Source organism: Felis catus, chromosome E2, assembly GCF_018350175.1.
Source record: "Felis catus isolate Fca126 chromosome E2, F.catus_Fca126_mat1.0, whole genome shotgun sequence".
NCBI classification, from domain to species: domain Eukaryota; kingdom Metazoa; phylum Chordata; class Mammalia; order Carnivora; family Felidae; genus Felis; species Felis catus.
The window spans coordinates 49,418,713-49,436,220 of NC_058382.1; the positions used below are offsets into that span (position 1 = coordinate 49,418,713).

Consider the following 17,508-nt stretch of genomic DNA (forward strand, 5'->3'; position numbering starts at 1 on the left):
CCAGCAAAGGTTGTCACAGACCTCTGGTGTTGTTGAAATTAGCAGATACTTATTAGCTATTTTAGTTGATTTCATGGCAGTATCAGAACTAATGATCACTCTCTCCTTAAGACCTGTGGCTTCCGTAACATGACTCTCTCCTGGGACCTAACTCTGGACGTCCCTTTCTAGTCTGTTCCTAATCAATCCATTTCTCCCCATCTCTGCCTCAGCTCAGGCCTGTGTCGGTCCTCACCTGGAAAGAGACACCCATCTACCACCAACCCAGCTCCACCCTCAGGGCTGGTGCTGGGTCCCACAGCTCGCAGGATGAAGGACAACACCCTTAGCATGACATTAAAGGTCACTTAAGACCTCTCTCTGGCTCACTTCTACAGTCCATCTTAGGCCTCTCACCTTCCAACCCCATCCCAACATTCCCGCCATGATGAATTTGTTATCAAGAATTCCCTCCAGCCCTCCAAATCCAAGCAAGCACCACCCTCTCACCTCCGGACCCTCACATCAGCCGCTTCCTCCGCCTGGGTGACCCTTCTCTCCATGCTTCACCTGGCCAATGCCTTCTTGTCCTTCAGGATTCAGTTCAGGCTCATCCCAGGAAGTTATTCTGACCCATCCCCTCTTGCACACACCAGGGAGTCACCTGTGCTTCCACAGGACCCAAGGCTTATCTCTACGTAGTACTTGTGGTACTTTACAATAATCCCCTATTTACTATTGCATGACCTCGGTCTGACTGCAATTCCTTAAGGGTAAAAACCAATTCACAAGTACAATGCCTAGCACAGCATATGGCGTGTACTCAATAAATGCTACCTATCATAGACAATATAGGTCTTAAAAGCTCATGCTGTACAAAAACTTGTACACAAACGTTCATGACATCATTAGTCCTCACAGGCAAAAATCGGAAACCACCCAAATGTCCAACAATTGATGAATGGATAAACAAAATGTGATATATCCCTACAGTGAAATATTATTCAACCCTAAAAAGGACTGAGCTTCTGATACATACATATGGATGAGCCTTTAAAAGAACGAAGTGAAAGAAGTCAGTCACAAAGACCACATAGTCTAGGATTCCATTTCTATGAAACATCCAAAGAGGCAGATCTATAGAGAAGCAAGCAGATTAGTGATTGCTTAGGGCTGGGCGGGGGGGGGGGGGAACTGGAGGCTAGGGGGCAGGGGAGGTGATGTCTAAAGGGTACAAGGTTTCTTCCTAGGGTGATGAAAATGTTCTAAAAATGACTGTGGTGATGGTTTCACTCTGTGAATGTACTAAAACCCACTAAATTGTGTACATTTTAAACAGGTGAATTATACAAGAGGTGAATTAGATCTCAATAAAACTGCTACCCTCCCCCCCCCCAAAAAAAATTGATAAATACAGTGTGCTCTTGGTTTCGGGACTAGATTCACATGATTCATCACTTAGATACAACACCCACTGTTCATCCCAACAAGTGCCTTCCTCAATGTCCATCATCCATTTTTCCCTCTCCCCTGCCCCTCCATCAACCCTCAGTTTGTTCTCTGTATTTAAGAGTCTCTTATGGTTTGCCTCCCTCTCTGAAACTATTTTTTTCCCTTTCCCTTCCCCCATGGTCTTCTGTTAAGTTTCTCAAATTCCACATATGAGTGAAAACATTATCTGTCTTTCTCTGAACGACTTATTTCACTTAGCATAATACCTTCCAGTTCCATTCATGTTGCTGCAAATGCAAAGATTTCATGCTTTCTCATTGCCAGGTAGTCTTCCATTGTATATATAAACCACATCTTCTTTATCCATTCATCAGTTGATGGACATGTGGGCTCTTTCCATACTTTGGCTATTGTTGATAGTGCTGCTGTAAACATTGGGGTACATGTGCCCCTATGAATCAGCACTCCTGTACCCTTTGGATAAATTCCTAGTAGTGCTGTTGCTGGGTTGTAAGGTAATTCTATTTTTAATTTTTTGAGGAACCTCCACGCTGTTTTCCAGAGCGGCTGCACTAATGTGCATTCCCACCAACAGTGCAAGAGGGTTCCCATTTCTCCTCATCCTCACCAACATCTGTTGTTTCCCGAGTTAACATTTTCATCTTTTGGAAAACAACCGGTACGATACTTTACAAATGGTCAGGGGACACTGAATTTGGAGATGGATTGCATTACCGATCCATTTTGGATTTACAGTTAAATTTTGGTGCAAACACAATGGTTCTGTTAGAAAGCTCATCTCTCTGGGAAGATAATATATAGCTTCATAGGGCTATCTTGCTACCCTGATTCAATGCAAAAGAAAGCCTCCCTACAGAGACCACCGCTATCTGCAGAACAAAAGCCAACGTTTGTTTATTTCTTCAAATAAACTAGCAAAGAAATAAACTCTTCCTCTTTCAACCTCAGCTGAATTAGAAAGAGCTGTTCAAAAATATGAAAACACTTTGCCTATTCATCCTTCCAAATGACGCCAAGTGGAAACATCCAATCAGTGCAAATCAGAGCTAGGTCAGCTCCCCGAAAATCAGTTTGTCACATGCCTGAGCAATGACTGTAACGTATGTACTATCAGATTTCATAGAATAAAACCACAGACTGAAACCCACTCACATAAAAAGGATCAGAGCATTTCCAATGACAATATCCAATCTCTTTATAAATCAGAGACAGCCACTGCTGCCAAGGCTGCTTTTGAACCATCCTTGTCTAATGCTTTCTAGAGGTTTGTATCCGAGGTTCTGTTCACACACTCAGCACAATGGGTGTTTCTTGGGAAGTCTCTGTCTAAAATGAGAACATCCTCACGTTCCCACAAGCTAAGACGGCACAGAGTGGGTATCTCTAGGAAAATCACCTAACCTTTCTGAATCTCAGGTTCCATGTCCGTAAAATAAGAGGGTAGACGGGCTGTCTTCCACAGGTCCTCTCGGCTCCATAAGGCTATCTTGTCGGGCTGTTTCTTGCTTCCTTACACAAGCTTTCTAATATAATCATAATAATTAACACGTAGCAAGCAATTAATATATGCCGATCACTGTGCTAAACGCTCTATGTTGATTATCTCACTCAATCCTCACATTAACTGTCAGGTGGTGTGCAGAAAAGAGTTACCCCAGCAGGCAGGAGACTGCTAACCTCAGAAAGGCCAGCTTGCAAGGATGGCTTTCGGCTGGTGTCTGGGAACTTGGATTTGGAGTGTTCCCACCATTCCCTAACTGATAAGAGTGGCTCCCTGTGCCTACGCTATGTGTACAAACAATGTGGTTTATGCTGAGCGCCTGCCGCCCTGCTGGGGGTGTGCGATTGTGATTCATGCGCTCCAGAGGGAGCCTGGGTGACCCGCCCCAGATAAAAACCTTGGGCACTGAGTCTCTAATGAGCTTCTCTGGTACATTTCACATGCGTTGCTATAATTCAAGACTGGAGGAATTAAGCATGTCTGAGGGACTCCATTGGGAAAGGTCTCTTGCACCCAGTTTCCTCCAGACTTCACGCCATGTGCCTTTTCACTTTGAATTTGCTTTGTGTCCTTTCACTGTAATAAATCGTAATTGCAAATACAGCTGTGAATCCTCCTAGTGAAACCAGAAGTGGTGCGGGGAATCCTGGACACAGGCAGATACTATTACTCTTGTTCTATGTATAAAGAAACTGAAGCTTAAAAGGAACTAATGTGCCCAAGATCACATGGCAGATAGATGACATAACCTGGATCCTGACACTGCGCTCCAGCTCCAAACTCTTAAACTCTTGGCTGTACATACTCTTCCCCTATTCATTACTGCATCTTTACATCAAAAGTTCTAGAAAACAAATAATTTGCAGAATTCACAGCATAATAGTCACTTTCACCAAAAACAGCTCTACTATGCCTTCCGTCCCCATAGTTTTCAAAATGAACTTTCAGGGAAACTAGGAAAGCTGGGACCAAAGCTGGACTGCTCCAGGAAAATGTCTGGACTATATAACTAGTCATTGCCTTTTAGTTAAAGAATTTGCCGAGTTGTGTTTTATTTTTGATTTGTTTATTTAGAGCAAAAAAAAAAAAAAAGCCTCAATTTTTATCTGTCTGGACGAGTTGCTGTAATGTTGAGACTAATAAGTCACCCACCATTAGGGAAGCAGGGAATACACTTTCTGCTGAGATGCTTCATTTTTAATTTCAAAAAGAAACAGAGTAGCAAGAAAAAATTTATTGGAGAATGTCTCTATGAACCTAGAATATAGATTTTTCTTAAACAGACTGAAAAAGCACAACCTATAAATTCAACTGCATTAAAAATATACTTCTAGGGGCTCCTGGGTGGCTCAGTCAATTAAGTGTTGGACTCCTGACTTCGGCTCAAGTCGTGATCTCACAGTTCGTGGGATCAAAGCCCACATCAGGCTCTGAGCTGGCAGCACAGAGTCGACTTGGGATTCTCTCTCTCCCTCTCTCTCTGCCCCTGCCCAGTGTGAGGACCTGTGCCCATGCACGCTCTCTCTCTCTCAAAATAAGCAAACAGTAAAAAAATTTTTTTCAATAAAGTAAAATCTTCAAAAAGAGAGAGAAGAAAGAAAGAAAGAAAGAAAGAAAGAAAGAAAGAAAGAAAGAAAAGAAAGAAAGAAAGAAAGAAAGAAAGAAAGAAAGAAAGAACAAACTTGACCACAGTGTGAAGAAGTGAAAGGCTGCTTAAAAATGATGAAAACCTTAGTAGAGTCTGTAAGACTAAAGGGGAAAAGAACTGTACATAAGCACCGCACTCCAGCTGATAAAGTCACTCCTACAAGGGTACAGGTTAACAATTCTGAAACGACCATCCACGTATTTTGGAATGAACAATTACGTAAATGGACAGAGGATGGCTGGGGGCCCATTTCTCATGACTGGCGTGGGAGATTACTGACAAGCAAAGGGTGGAGCCACAACGACACTTGTGGTAATGACTTAGAGTAGATGTTAAACATGAACTCCCGTTGAGCTTAATATACAGATGGTTACATATACATACACTTACAGATACACACATATTCATGGATTAGTAGTATATTTCCTGTTTTGTCATATGAGTGCCTGGAAGCGATGACACCCAAGAGCAACGAGCACATCTGTAACCAGGTTTTAGTATCTGATGTCATTCTCCAATAAAAGAAACCAGGACTCCTTGGACAAATGGCTAATTCTGGGACTGGGGCAGGAAAATATACATGATGAGAGTTAAGCATCTTATAGTGCCAGAAAATAAGGAAGTACTTTGTATTTTAAAAACGTACAAACAAGTGGAAACAATGATGGGGGTCATGCCAAAGGAATACATGAAACATCTGAAAGAGCTCCCAATGGTGAAAACTGGGACAACTGGAGCAACAAAATAAATATAGTAAAATAAAGTAGTATTGGATTATAATCCAAGGTATAAAATATATATCACACTGATACAAGCAACTAATTCAAGAAAGAAAGAAAGAAAGAAAGAAAGAAAGAAAGAACGAACGAACGAACGAACCCTCCACTGTTTAAATTCAGGCCTCATGGGGGAGCCTGGACGGCTCAGTTGGTTGATCGCCCAACTTCAGGTCAGGTCATGATCTCATGGTTCATGGGGTCAGGCCCTGTGTTGGCCTCTGTGCTGACAGCTCAGAGCCTGGAGCCTGCTTCCGATTCTGTGTCTCCATCGCTCTCTGCCTCTCCTTTGCTTGTGCTCTGTCCCTATCTCTCAAAAATAAACAAACATTAAAAGAAATTTTTTTTAACTTAAAAATAAATAAACAAACTTAGGCTGCATATACAGACGATTTTCCAAATAGTGTAGTATAAACAGAAGGCAAAAATAGTAAGTTTATAGTAGACAAACCTGACAAGCACTACTTCAGCCAGGTCAACATCAACAGCGATATGTCACTTTCACAGTAAGTACTGTTGATACGATGTGATGAGAATGATACTTTATCTCTAGGGTCCTCCCCGAAACCCATAAGCCCAGTCTAATCACGAGAAAGACCATCAGACAAATCCGAACTGAGGGATATTCTACAAAACACCTGACTGGTATTCCTCAACACTGTCAAAGTCATCAAAGACATCATCTGAGAAACTGTGACAGCCAAGGAGCCTGAGGAGATGCATGTAAATGTAATGTGGCGTCCTGAATGGAATCCCAGAACAGAAAAAGGACATTGGGTGAAAACTAAGGAAATCTGAGTAAAGTAGATTCGAGTTAAGTATCAATATTGATTTGTTAATTGTAGAAAATATACCATACTAGTATAGGATGTTTTTGTAAATATTTTTAAAGTTTTTATCTATTTTTAGAGAGAGCACAAATGTGCACAAGAGTGAACACAAACGTTAAATTAAAAAAAAGAAGAAGAAGAAGAATATAGCGCTCAAACTCACAAATTGTGAGACCATGACCTGAGCTGAAACCAAGAGTCAGAGGCTTAACCAACTGAACCACCCAGGTACCCCAGAGTATAAGATGGTTTTTAATAGGGGGAAATGGGTGCAGGGTATATGGGAACTCTCTGTACTATCTTCCCAATTTTTCTGTAAGTCTAAAATCATTCTAAAATTTATTTTTAAAACTATGAAAATCGAAACACCTTTTTCCTAATTCGTGTTAATAGTGTTCATCAACATAATTGATTTTTTTACACTTACTAACTCAACAAATATTTATTGAGTGCTCCTGCATACCAAGCACCCCCTCAGGGTGCTCCCCCTGGAGCAGCCGGCGAAAGATGAAAATAAACAGTGACTGAGGGCGAAAGTGGTACAAGATGCGATCTGAGAAGTAGGCAGAGACCAGCCCACAAAACAGTCTAAAATAAGGAATTTATATTCTACACTCCATGCAACAGGAAGTCACTGAAGCATTTTCATCAAAGGAGGGATATGAACAAAATAAGGTTTTAAAAAAAATCACCTTGATATTTTATCACAGCTTTAACCATAATCGCCAAAAAGTGGTAACAACTTGAATATCCATCAACGGGTGTATGGATAGACTGTGGCCTCTGCATACTCTGGAATACTACTGGTGGGCAATAAAAAAGAAGAGACTAACTGGGATGCTTAACAACCAACACAGATGAATGTCAAAGGCACTAGGTCAAGGGTGACAGGCCAGGTTTAAAGGGCTCCACACTGTACAATCCTTGTCTTACATAAACCACCTCAGCAGCTGCCAGAGGGCGGTGCTATGACCGTCTACACAGGGGCACCGGGGAACTGTGTGGCGGGTTCTGTATTTTAATTGTGGTGGTGGCTACAGGACTACGTACAGTGGCCAAACTCAACAAATTTTACACTGAAAAGGGGGAATTGTATATTAACTATACTTCAATAAACTTGGTTTAAAAAAAAAAAAACACTCTGGGGGAGCCTAGATGGCTCAGCAATTTAAGCATCTAACACTTGATTTCAGCTCAGCTTATGATCTCACGGTTTGTGAGTACGAGCCCCGTGCTGATTACTTGGAGCCTGCCTGGGATTCTCTGTCTCCCTCTCTCTCTGCCCCTCTCCTGTTCATGAGCGCACACCCTCTCTCTCTCTCAAAATAAACAAATAAACTTAAAAAAAAAGAAAAGCCTTTAAGGGCACCTGGGTGGCTCAGTTGGTTAAGCGTCTGACTTCAGCTCAGGTCATGATCTTGAGGTTCGTGAGTTCGAGCCTGGCGTCAGGCTCTGTGCTCACAGCTCGGAGCCTGGAGCCTGCTTTGGATTCGGTGTCTCCGTCTCCCTCTGCCCCTCCCCTGCTCACGCTCTGTCTCTCTCTCGCTCTTTCAAAAATAAAATAAAAAGCATTTAAAAAAATTTTTTTAAACAAAATAAAATAAAAGCCTTTAAAAAAACCACTCGGCTCTGCGGAAGATGAAGTGGAAGGAAGCAAAAAGCCGGGATGCAGGTAAAGTGGTGCTGAGTATGTCCAACTACCTTGCAATACTGAGTTTTAGACACCTCATGGCTGCCAAAGCAGAGACATTAGGCAAACTGTTGCCATGGGTTTGGATTCCTGTCTTCATCAAACTCCTATTCTGAACTGTTTCTGCTCTTCCCGTTGGTTTAGAGCTTGTGAACTGCACATTCCACCATCTTATGTCTTTGAGAGTGAAACTATTTCATCTCCAATGCAAGAGCATAGCTACTAGCTACAAGTGGCTATTTAAATGTCTATTAATTAAATTTTAATTAAATTAAAAATGCAATTTCTTGGTTGCCCTAGCCCCATTTCAAGTACTCAACGGTCACATTTCCATCAGTACAGAAAATTCTACTGGACGGTGTTGCTCTAGAAAGTTATCTCTAAGTTTTCTTACAGTCTTAACACTCATCGATTCCAGGGATCACTTCGGAGCAGTTGCCAAGAACCACAGGTTCTTTACTACTGATCAGTGACAGGGACATCTCAAGGCGTTGTTTTATAAAGTGCATGACTCTTGTAGAAAATGTGAAAAAAAGAGTTTCATCTGCGGCGCCTGGGTGGCTCAGCTGGTTAAGCATCTGACACTCGATTTCAGCTCAGGTCATGATCTCACAGCTCATGGTTTGTGAGTTCGAGCCCCACGTCGGACTGGGCACTGACAGTGCTGAGCCTGCTTGGGATTCTCTTCCCACCCCACCCCCCCCCCCCGCCCCACCTGCACTACGCATGTGCATGGGTTCTCTCACTCTCTCTCAAAATAAATAAATAAAAACTGCAAAAAATAAATAAAAATTAACAATTCAATAAAAGAATATCATAAAGAGACTACCATCAATAAAGAACTTAATTCCAGGGCACCTGGGTGGCTCAGTTGGTTGAGGGTCCGACTTCAGCTTAGGTCTTGATGTCATGGTTCATGAGATCGAAACCCACATGGGGCTCTGTGCTGACAGTTCAGAGCCTGGAGCCTGCTTCAGATTCTGTGTCTCCCTCTGTCTCTGCCCCTACCCCGCTCATGCTCTCTCTCTCTCTTTCAAACATAAATAAACATTAAATAAGAAAAAAAAATCTTAATTCCAAACAATTCTTTTAAAGAAAAAAAAAAGTTTCACCTTTCAGGCCGGGGGTTTTCTCTGAAAAACCAAAATGCTTTAAGTTTTTAAAAAACAATTTAAAAACAAATTTTTTTTAATGTTTATTTATTTTTGAGAGAGAGAGAGCAGAGGAGGGGCAGAGAAAGAGGAGACACAGAATCCAAAGCAGGCTCCAGGCTCTGAGCTGTCAGCACAGACCACAACTCTGGGTTCAAACCCACAAGCCATGAGATCATGACCTGAGCCGCAGTGAGATGCTCAACCAACTGAGCCACCCAGGTGCCCCTAAAAAACTATTTTTAAAAGAGGCAGGGTGTTTTGAAAAGTTTATTGTTCTGGCTTTCCTTTTCAAAAACACAATGTGAAGAGTTTTGATTTTTTCTGTCTGAATGAAACAGTTAATAAAGCAGGTCCAGATCCCTCCCCGTTGCCACCAGAAACAACCACAAAACCCTACTAATTCAAACTAGGTTGCACCTTTCCAAACGAATAGAAAAATATAAAAAGAAAAAGAGAAGCTCCCGCAAGGCAGTTAAATTGCCCAATTTACTTTGTTCTCTTTCTATGACAACTGCTGTTCAGATTTAATTATTTGATATTACCTCATACATCCTAATATATGTGTCAGCACCCTCTCAGCAGGCCTCTTCAATTACATCTCCATAGAGAAGGAGGGGTGGGACTACCTGGGTTTCAGTGAGAATTAAAGCATTTGCAGATTAGTAGCTTCCAAATTAGCAGGCTCAGAGGTACCATACATGACTGTTGTTAGTCCCCGTGAAAGCAATTAACAAGGAGGGCAACAGGAGTACACTTCTTTTTCCCTAGGAGTCTGGCGCCTCCCTTGGGGACAGCAGGCCTCCCAAGACACCGTGCTGACAGTGCAAAATGTCTCAGAAACCTTTAATCCAAACGCTGCGGCTCAAATTCTCCCTGGGGCCTATGTATCAGAGGGGACCACAGAGCAAAGCGGTGGGTGGCTCCTACACTCATTAATCTTTATGGCAAAAAAAAAAAAAAAGGGATGGAGTTTTAGAAAGAAGAAACCACATCACCCCTTGATGTAATCCAGAGTTCCCTTCAGTATAATTCACCTGAGTACTGATACAGTGTGCGCTGTGCCCCAGGCAAGGGCTCAATAAATTCCTGTTGAATCAATCTATGAATGAAAGCCTGGCCCACAGAAGGTAATCAATAAATATTTGTTGAATAAATGGAGAATCACCAAGACCCTGTCCTGGGTGATGGAGTAGGGGAAATGGGATATTTATTGTGGAATGACTGTATGACAGATTCCTACAGACCGAAGCAAAGTAGTGCAATGAACCCAACAAGATTCCTGGGGCCGGATGCCTGCATTCAAATGCCAATCTGGCCAACATAATGGGAGGCCTTGGCCAAGTCACTTGAGATCACCCAAACGGAGACCATCTTCCTCCTTTGGGGAAAAAAAGAGGTGGGGGGGAGGGGGATAATATCGGATAACATCTACTTATCTTGGTTCCTTCATGAATTAGAAAAAGAAAATGTAGACAAGTCGCTTAGCACAAGGCCAGGCATTAGGAAGGCACGACATAGAAAAACGGTAAAAATCTCTTTAGTAAGTGCTAACGTTCCTGTTCCTGGAGGCTTACCACGTGCCCGTCACGGTGCCACATATTCTAAATATAAAATTCTCACGCCAACCCTACGGAGGTAGGAACGACTCGCACCTTCTCACAGGTGAGAAAACTCATACGCTGAGGGGGAATGACCGGCTAGGGCTAAGCCGGGATTCTAGGGCTCAGCCCAGATTCGAACCCGAGCAATGCGTGCAGCGCACACTCCTACTCTGTATATAATACTTTCACTATTCTACCATCAGCAACCACTTAAAAGCTTCGTTGCAGAAACAGGCACTTTACACGCAGTCTTGTTTTTCTTTTCATCGAATCCACTCCAAAGTCCTGTGAGGCAAGGTTAAGGCCACGCAGCTGAGGCTCAGAGAAGTTGTGCGGCTCACCCAAAGTCACTAAGCCTCGAGTCCCGGGGCCTCGGGGAGCATACCCTCTCCTCACCACCCTGGTCTGGGAAAGCCTTCCCTCAGCAGTCACTCGCGCTCAATCTCTGCGCTTCGGTGTCCCAAGGCCGACCCTACTACCCGGACTACCGCGGGGAATCCCGATACCCCATCCGCGATCGCCCCAACCGCCCCCAAAGGTCATCAAGGCTCCCCTCGTCCGCTCGGGTCTGACAGCTCCGGGTCAACCCTAACCTAATTCCCCAGAGGGGGCTAGAGGATAGCCTTGGCACCCCCAAGACGGACTCGGCAACGTGGGGGAGGGGAACCACGGAGGGCGCATGCCCAGAAGGCTCCATTTGGCCCCCAGCTCACCTGGGAGTCGCGGAACTCTACCACCACGTTCTCGCTGCTCCATCGCGCCGCCATCTCCGCACGCAGCCGCCCCGGCCCCAGGGCTGCGCGTTCCCACCCCCCCGAAACCTGCGTTCCCGGGCTCGGTGAGCCCCACGCAGCCCGCGAGTGAGCCCTGCCACGCCCCGTCCCCCTCTTCCGCCTGACCTCAAACCATTGGCTGACCCAAACGCAGGCTCCGCCCCCTCTCCTCGGCTCCTCCAATTGCGGCACGGCGCCTACCCCAAACAGACACGCCCCCTCCATTTCCGTCCCTCGGCTTGAGTGACCCACGCTCCCCGCAGCTGCGGGTACACGCCCCCTGTCGCAAGCTCTACCGGGAGTCGTAGTCCAAGGGTGAGCGGCGCGTGGGTTACTCGCGGAGAGCTAGCGAGTTAGGATTTGGCGAGGGGAGGCGCGTGTTGTCCTCCCTGTCTCCTCGCGGGTGTCCCCCAGTAGGGCCCCGGCGAACCAAAACCCGGCATTCGCGCAAACCAAAGATTTACCTCATCTCCTGAGGCCGCCAGTAAAGGCATTGATAAGTCCGAAGGCACGATTTTTTTTTCATATGAAACAGCAGCACCTACCAAAGTGACCAGGGACCCCAGGGGGTCTCCAAAGGTGAAACATTTTTCATAATCGTACTAAGGAAGTTATTTGCCTTTTTCACTTTCTTTCCAGAAGCTATGTGGTATATAGTAAACAACATAAGCAGATGTGAGAATAGAGGTTTGCTCTTAAGCCAGACGTTAAAGAGATCTGCCACTCTTTGCACCAGAGTTTTTTCGTTTTAGGATACAGGTATTTTTTACTTACAAAATGTATCATTAATAATGCACATTAATGTTCAAGTGAAATCATGAAATAATATATGTTAAATTCCTGGTTTTAATTTTTTTAATGTTGATTTATTTATTTTGAGAGAGAGAAAGAGAGAGAGAGCATGAGCAAGGGAGGGTCAGAGAGATGATCTACAGCAGGCTCCACACCTTCAGAGTAGAGCTCTACGACGCGTGGCTCTGTCTCACGAAACCATAAGATCACGACCACAGACAAAACCAAGAGTAAGATGCTTAACCAACTGAGCCATCTAGGCATCCCTTGGTTTTAACTTCTAATAGTTACTTTCAGTAGATACAGCCCACATGAAAGTTTGGTAGGGAGGGTCCTTAATAATATTTAAGAGTGTAAAGATGTCCTGACAAAGAGTTTGAGAACCACTGTGCTGATATGGTGAGTGGTGATTAGGTGCTCCTCTTTCGTCCCACCCTCTCAAATCCCGGCTTAACTGGCTTAGCTTCAATTTCTTTATAGAAAGGAGAAATGGGGGCACCTGGGAAGGTTGGTCGGTTAAGCATCTGACTTTGGCTCAGGTCATGATCTCACAGTCTGTGAGTTCGAGCCCCACATTGGGCTCTGTGCTGACAGCTCAGAGCCTGGAGCCTGCTTCCGATTCTGTGTCTCCCTCTCTCTCTGCCCCTCCCCCACTCATGCTCTGTCTGTCCCTCTTTCAAAAATATATTTAAAAAGATATATTTAAAAAAAGAAAGAAAGGAAAAAATATATTAAAAAAAGAAAGAAAGGAGAAATGACCTACTTCTGTTTGGTTCTTGTAAGGAGTTAACCACAGGGCCAGGAACATAGTCAATACTCAAGTGTAAACTACTATTGTTGTTAATGTTATCACTATTTCTAGGTACAAGTCCCGGCATGAATAGAGATAAGAAGGATCACCTTTCCTTCTGGAGTGTTGGATATAATGGAGAAGACTGACAAAATCAACAAATTAGGGTGACCAACTTGCCCAGGAATCCCTTCAGTCCAGACAAAGTGGGAGAGTTGGTCTCAGTACAACAGGTACACAGTTTGGAGAATAAATAGGGTTTTTTGTTGTGTTTTTTTTTTTCCTTAACTTTATTTATTTTGAGGGAGAGGGAGAGTGAGCACATGAGGAAGGGATAGAGAGAGACAGAGAGAGAGGTAGAGAGAGAATCCCAAGCAGGCTCCATGCTCACAGCATGGAGCCCCATGCAGGGCTGAATCCCAGGAACCGTGAGATCATGACCTGAGCTGAAATCAAGAGTCAGACATCCAACCTACTGAGCCACTCAGGCGACCCTATTATTGTTGTTGCTGTTGTTGTTAGTGTTTACTTAGTTTTGAGAGAGAGGGAGTGAACGCGCATGCGTGTGCGTGCGTGTGTGTGCGTGTGTGTGCGTGTGTGTGTGTATACACACACACGCACACACACGCACACACACAGGGGTAGGGGCAAAGAGAGGAGGGGACAGAGGATCTAAAGCAGGTTCCATTAGGACAGCAGAGACCTCCATATGGGGCTTGAACACGTGAACCTCAAGATCATGGCCTGAGTCAAGGTCAGACTCTTAACCAACTGAGCCACCCAGGTGCCCCAATTTTTTTTTTTAATTTTTTTTTAATGTTTATTTTTGAGAGAGACAGAGACAGAATGCAAGTGGGTTAGGGGCAGAGAGAGAGGGAGACACAGAAGCAGAAGCAGGCTCCAGGCTCCGAGGTGTCAGCACAGAACCCGACGCAGGGCTCGAACCCACAAGCTGTGAGATCATGACCTGAGCCAAAGTCGGATGCTCAACTGACTAAGCCACCCAGGCGCCCCTCCCAATTTTTTTTTAATGTTTATTTTTGAGAGAGAGAGAGAGAGAGACAGAGACAGAGTGTAAGTGGGGGAGGGGCAGAGAGAGAGGTAGACACAGAATCCAAAGCAGGCTCCAGGCTCTGAGCTGTCAGCACAGAGCCCAATGCAGGCCGAAGTTATGACCAGAGCCGAAGTCAAACGCCCAACTGACTGAGCCACCCAGGTGCCCCCTGAATTTTTTTCATGCTTCTTTATTTTTAGAGAGAGAGAGAGAGAGCACATTAGTAGAGAAGAGGCAGAGAGGGGTGCCTGGGTGGCTCAGTCGGTTAAGCATCCGACTTCAGCTCAGGTCATGATCTCGCAGTCCGTGAGTTCAAGCCCCACGTCAGGCTCTGTGCTGACCACTCAGAGCCTGGAGCCTGTTTCAGATTCTGTGTCTACCCTCCCTCTCTGACCCTCCCCCCATTCATGCTCTGTCTCTCTCTGTCTCAAAAATAAATAAATCTTAAAAAAAAAAAAAAAAGAGAGAAGAGGCAGAGAGAGAGAGACAGGGAGAATTCCAAGCAGGCTCTGTGCTCTCAGCATGGAGCCCAAGGCGGGGCTCTAACTCACAGACCGTGAGATCAAGACTAGAGCCCAAATCAGGAGTCAAATGCTTAACCCAGTGAGCCACCCAGGCACCCCTGAATTGGGTTTTATGAGACTTGCAAGCAACATGGCAGGAGAGGACAGCCTAAAGAAGAAACCTGACACGGCATCCTGAACAAGGTGACGTTTAAGCTTTTCAGTATAATATTAGCGTTTTGGTAGAATACACTATCAAAAGAAGTATTTTAGGGCCGGAAGTGTGAACAAAGACCCTTAAGTGTGAAGAGGGGAGATGTGTTTCCAAAGATAAAGGAATTCCCCAAAAAACACTCACGAAGCTGTGCTTCTTTCTTTTCCTTCAAAATACACATCACAATTTGCAATTCAATATTTGTTTATTTAATTTTTTCAAGCTTCGGGAAGAGAGGGACCAGATCTGTTTCGTTCAGTCTTGTATGGTGACTACACATACAGGACACTCCATATTTGTGCAAGAATGGGAAAAGCATATAAAGTCATGTCCCTAGAGTACTGTCTAGGTCAAAAGGATGCCTTCTGCGAAACTGAAACCAAAAGTAATTTCAAGGTCTTTACTTGTAACTCTTTACGCCCACAAAGGGACACAGAATCACCATTCCTTCTCTTTAAAACCCTTTGCCTTCTTTCCTATCCATTTATTCCTTATTCTCACACACTGTAGCCCTTAAAAAACTCCTCCAGCCCTGGCCTTCATCCTCCCGCTTTGGCCTTTCTTCTTGCTTCCCAGTTTCCTCCCAAATCTCTATCACAGAAAAGGCCAAAGACTGCTCTGGAGAGAAGGGCCTCAGCTCACCAGGCCGGGAAGGGAAAAAAACTGCAAACAAGGTTCAAGGCCAGAGAGAAGGAAAGATAAAGAATACTTTCTCTGGGCGCCTGGGTGGCTCAGTGGGTTAAGCTTCCAGCTCTTGATTTGGGCTCAGGTTGTGACTTCACAGTTCGTGAATTAGAGCCCTTCATCCAGCTCTGGGCTGAGAGCACGGAGCCTGCTTGGGATTCTCTCTCTCCCTCTCTCTCTCTCTCTGCCCCTCCCTCACTCTCTGTCTCTCAAAATAAATAAATAAATAAATAAATAAATAAATAAATAAATAAATAAACAAACAAACAAACTTAAAAAAAAAAAGAGTACATTCTAGGCATGCACATGCCATCACGTAGGAATAAGTGAATTCACTCATCTAACGTGCCATAGTCTTGTTTATTTGCCTGTAGCTTTGGATATAGTAGGCGCTCAATAAATAGGTGCTAAATAAGTGATTAGCAAATAGGTATAGCTACAACTTAGGGTATGTGGCAGGTTGTAGCAAGAAGTACAGCTGGAAAAGCTGGAAAGGGCTGGTGAGGAAGGCCCTGCTTGGGCATTTGAATTTTATTTTGGATAAAGAGATACAGGTAGAGATAGAGATATAGGTATTCCAAAGCTTTCTGTCTATATGTAGCGTGGTAATATTTCCTATTACAACTGGTAGGATTGCCCTTACAATTGCCCCGAGCACTTCTGCAACCCTTCTCCATGCCCGCCTCTTTAGTTCACATGTGTCTAGTTTTCAAAACCTGCTGGTCATGATTTGTAGGCGCAGAAAGTACTTTGGGTTCCAAGTCCTTGGTGCCCTCTGTTCTCTCAATGTCTTCTTTCTTAATGTGAAAAAAAAGCCCCGGTAGAATTAAAAAAAAAATTTGTTTAATGTTTATTTATTTTTGAGAGTGAGCGGGTGGGAAAGAGGGATGGAGAGAGAGAGGGAGACACAGAATCCGAAGCAGGCTCCAGGCTCTGAGCTGTCAGCACAGAGCCCAACGCGGGGCTCAAACCCACAAACCATGAAATCACGACCTGAGCCAAAGAAGGAGGCTTAACCGAATGAGCCCACCCAGAGAGAGGGAGCATGAGCATGAGAAACTTTCATACTGCCCCCTGGGGCCCTTCCTTTTTCTGACTCCCATCCATACTGTCATCACAAAAAGAGTGGGGGACTCTGGAGCTAAATCTAGAGCTCTCTGGCTGCTTCTTGATTGCTGTGTGCCTTTGAGATCCGCATATGAATGTCCTATCTGAATTAGAGACTGGGAGACGGTTGGGGGTCCCTCGTCAAGTAGATCTCAGCTTGCTGACCAGGCCACAGGGCTCTTATCACCAAGCAAGGTCTTTTCAGAAGGTCACTTGCTAGCCACACCACAGGAAGGCAGGGTACGTGGTCAACCCAGAAATCCAGGGCTTTGGCTGGCTGTTATCAGCAACTAGCCTTGTGAGTTTGAGCTCAGACCCTTTATCTTTCTAGTCTCGTGCTGCCTCTTTTGCAGAATGTGGAGTTAGCCAACCCCTCAGTCCCTTTACATCTGGGAATCTTGAAATCCTGCCCTGAGCCCCACTAGTAATTTTCCTCTCCATCAATCAACAAATATTTGTGGACGTGCACACATGCTCCTGCTCCTCGCTGTGTGCATTTGGTTGCCTATTACCCTGGCTTCTCTGAGGTTTCCCTTTCAAGTAAAATAATAAAAATGTAAAAAGCTCTGAGAGGTCTGGGAGGAAATTTCTTACTGGGAGACACTTATCCTGCACCCCGCCAGAGGAGGTGCTGGGGGCTCCCTCCAAAGCCATGGCGCATGGAGACAGAGAGGAAGGAGGCCACAGGTTTCCTAAGGCTTCCCAGGAGCAGGCCCCAGCAAGCTATTTCCTTCATTTTCTGAACCTTTCAGGAACCTCCCAGACTTACATTCTTCCGGAGATGTTTGAAACTGGGGCTTTGCAGCAGTGTTATGCACTGGCATTTGCGGGCTTTGGCAACCCCAGTTTTATCAACCCTTTCTCCTGACAGTTCTGGTAGGTGGGTCAGTGGTTTATTAACCCTGTTTCACAGCTGAAGGAGAGCCAGGAAGCGGCTCA

The 17,508-nt window shown here is 44.6% G+C and overlaps 1 protein-coding gene across 7 annotated transcripts in view; it reads right to left on the reverse strand.

Annotated features, from left to right (window-relative positions):
- The window catches only part of WDR59 (WD repeat domain 59), a 97,823-nt gene extending 86,300 nt beyond the window's left edge, over positions 1-11,523 (reverse strand). For 4 of the 7 annotated variants that reach the window (XM_003998247.5, XM_006941739.4, XM_011290210.4 and 1 more), the window contains exon 1: positions 11,366-11,522. In XM_003998247.5, the coding sequence (XP_003998296.1) occupies positions 11,366-11,419 (54 nt within the window). In that variant the 5' untranslated portion in view covers positions 11,420-11,522. Of the gene's footprint in view, positions 1-11,365 lie in introns of all 7 variants that reach the window. The other 3 variants (XM_019820055.3, XR_006590834.1, XM_011290212.3) reach the window with 2 other exon arrangements.
- Positions 11,524-17,508: the final 5,985 nt, after the last annotated feature.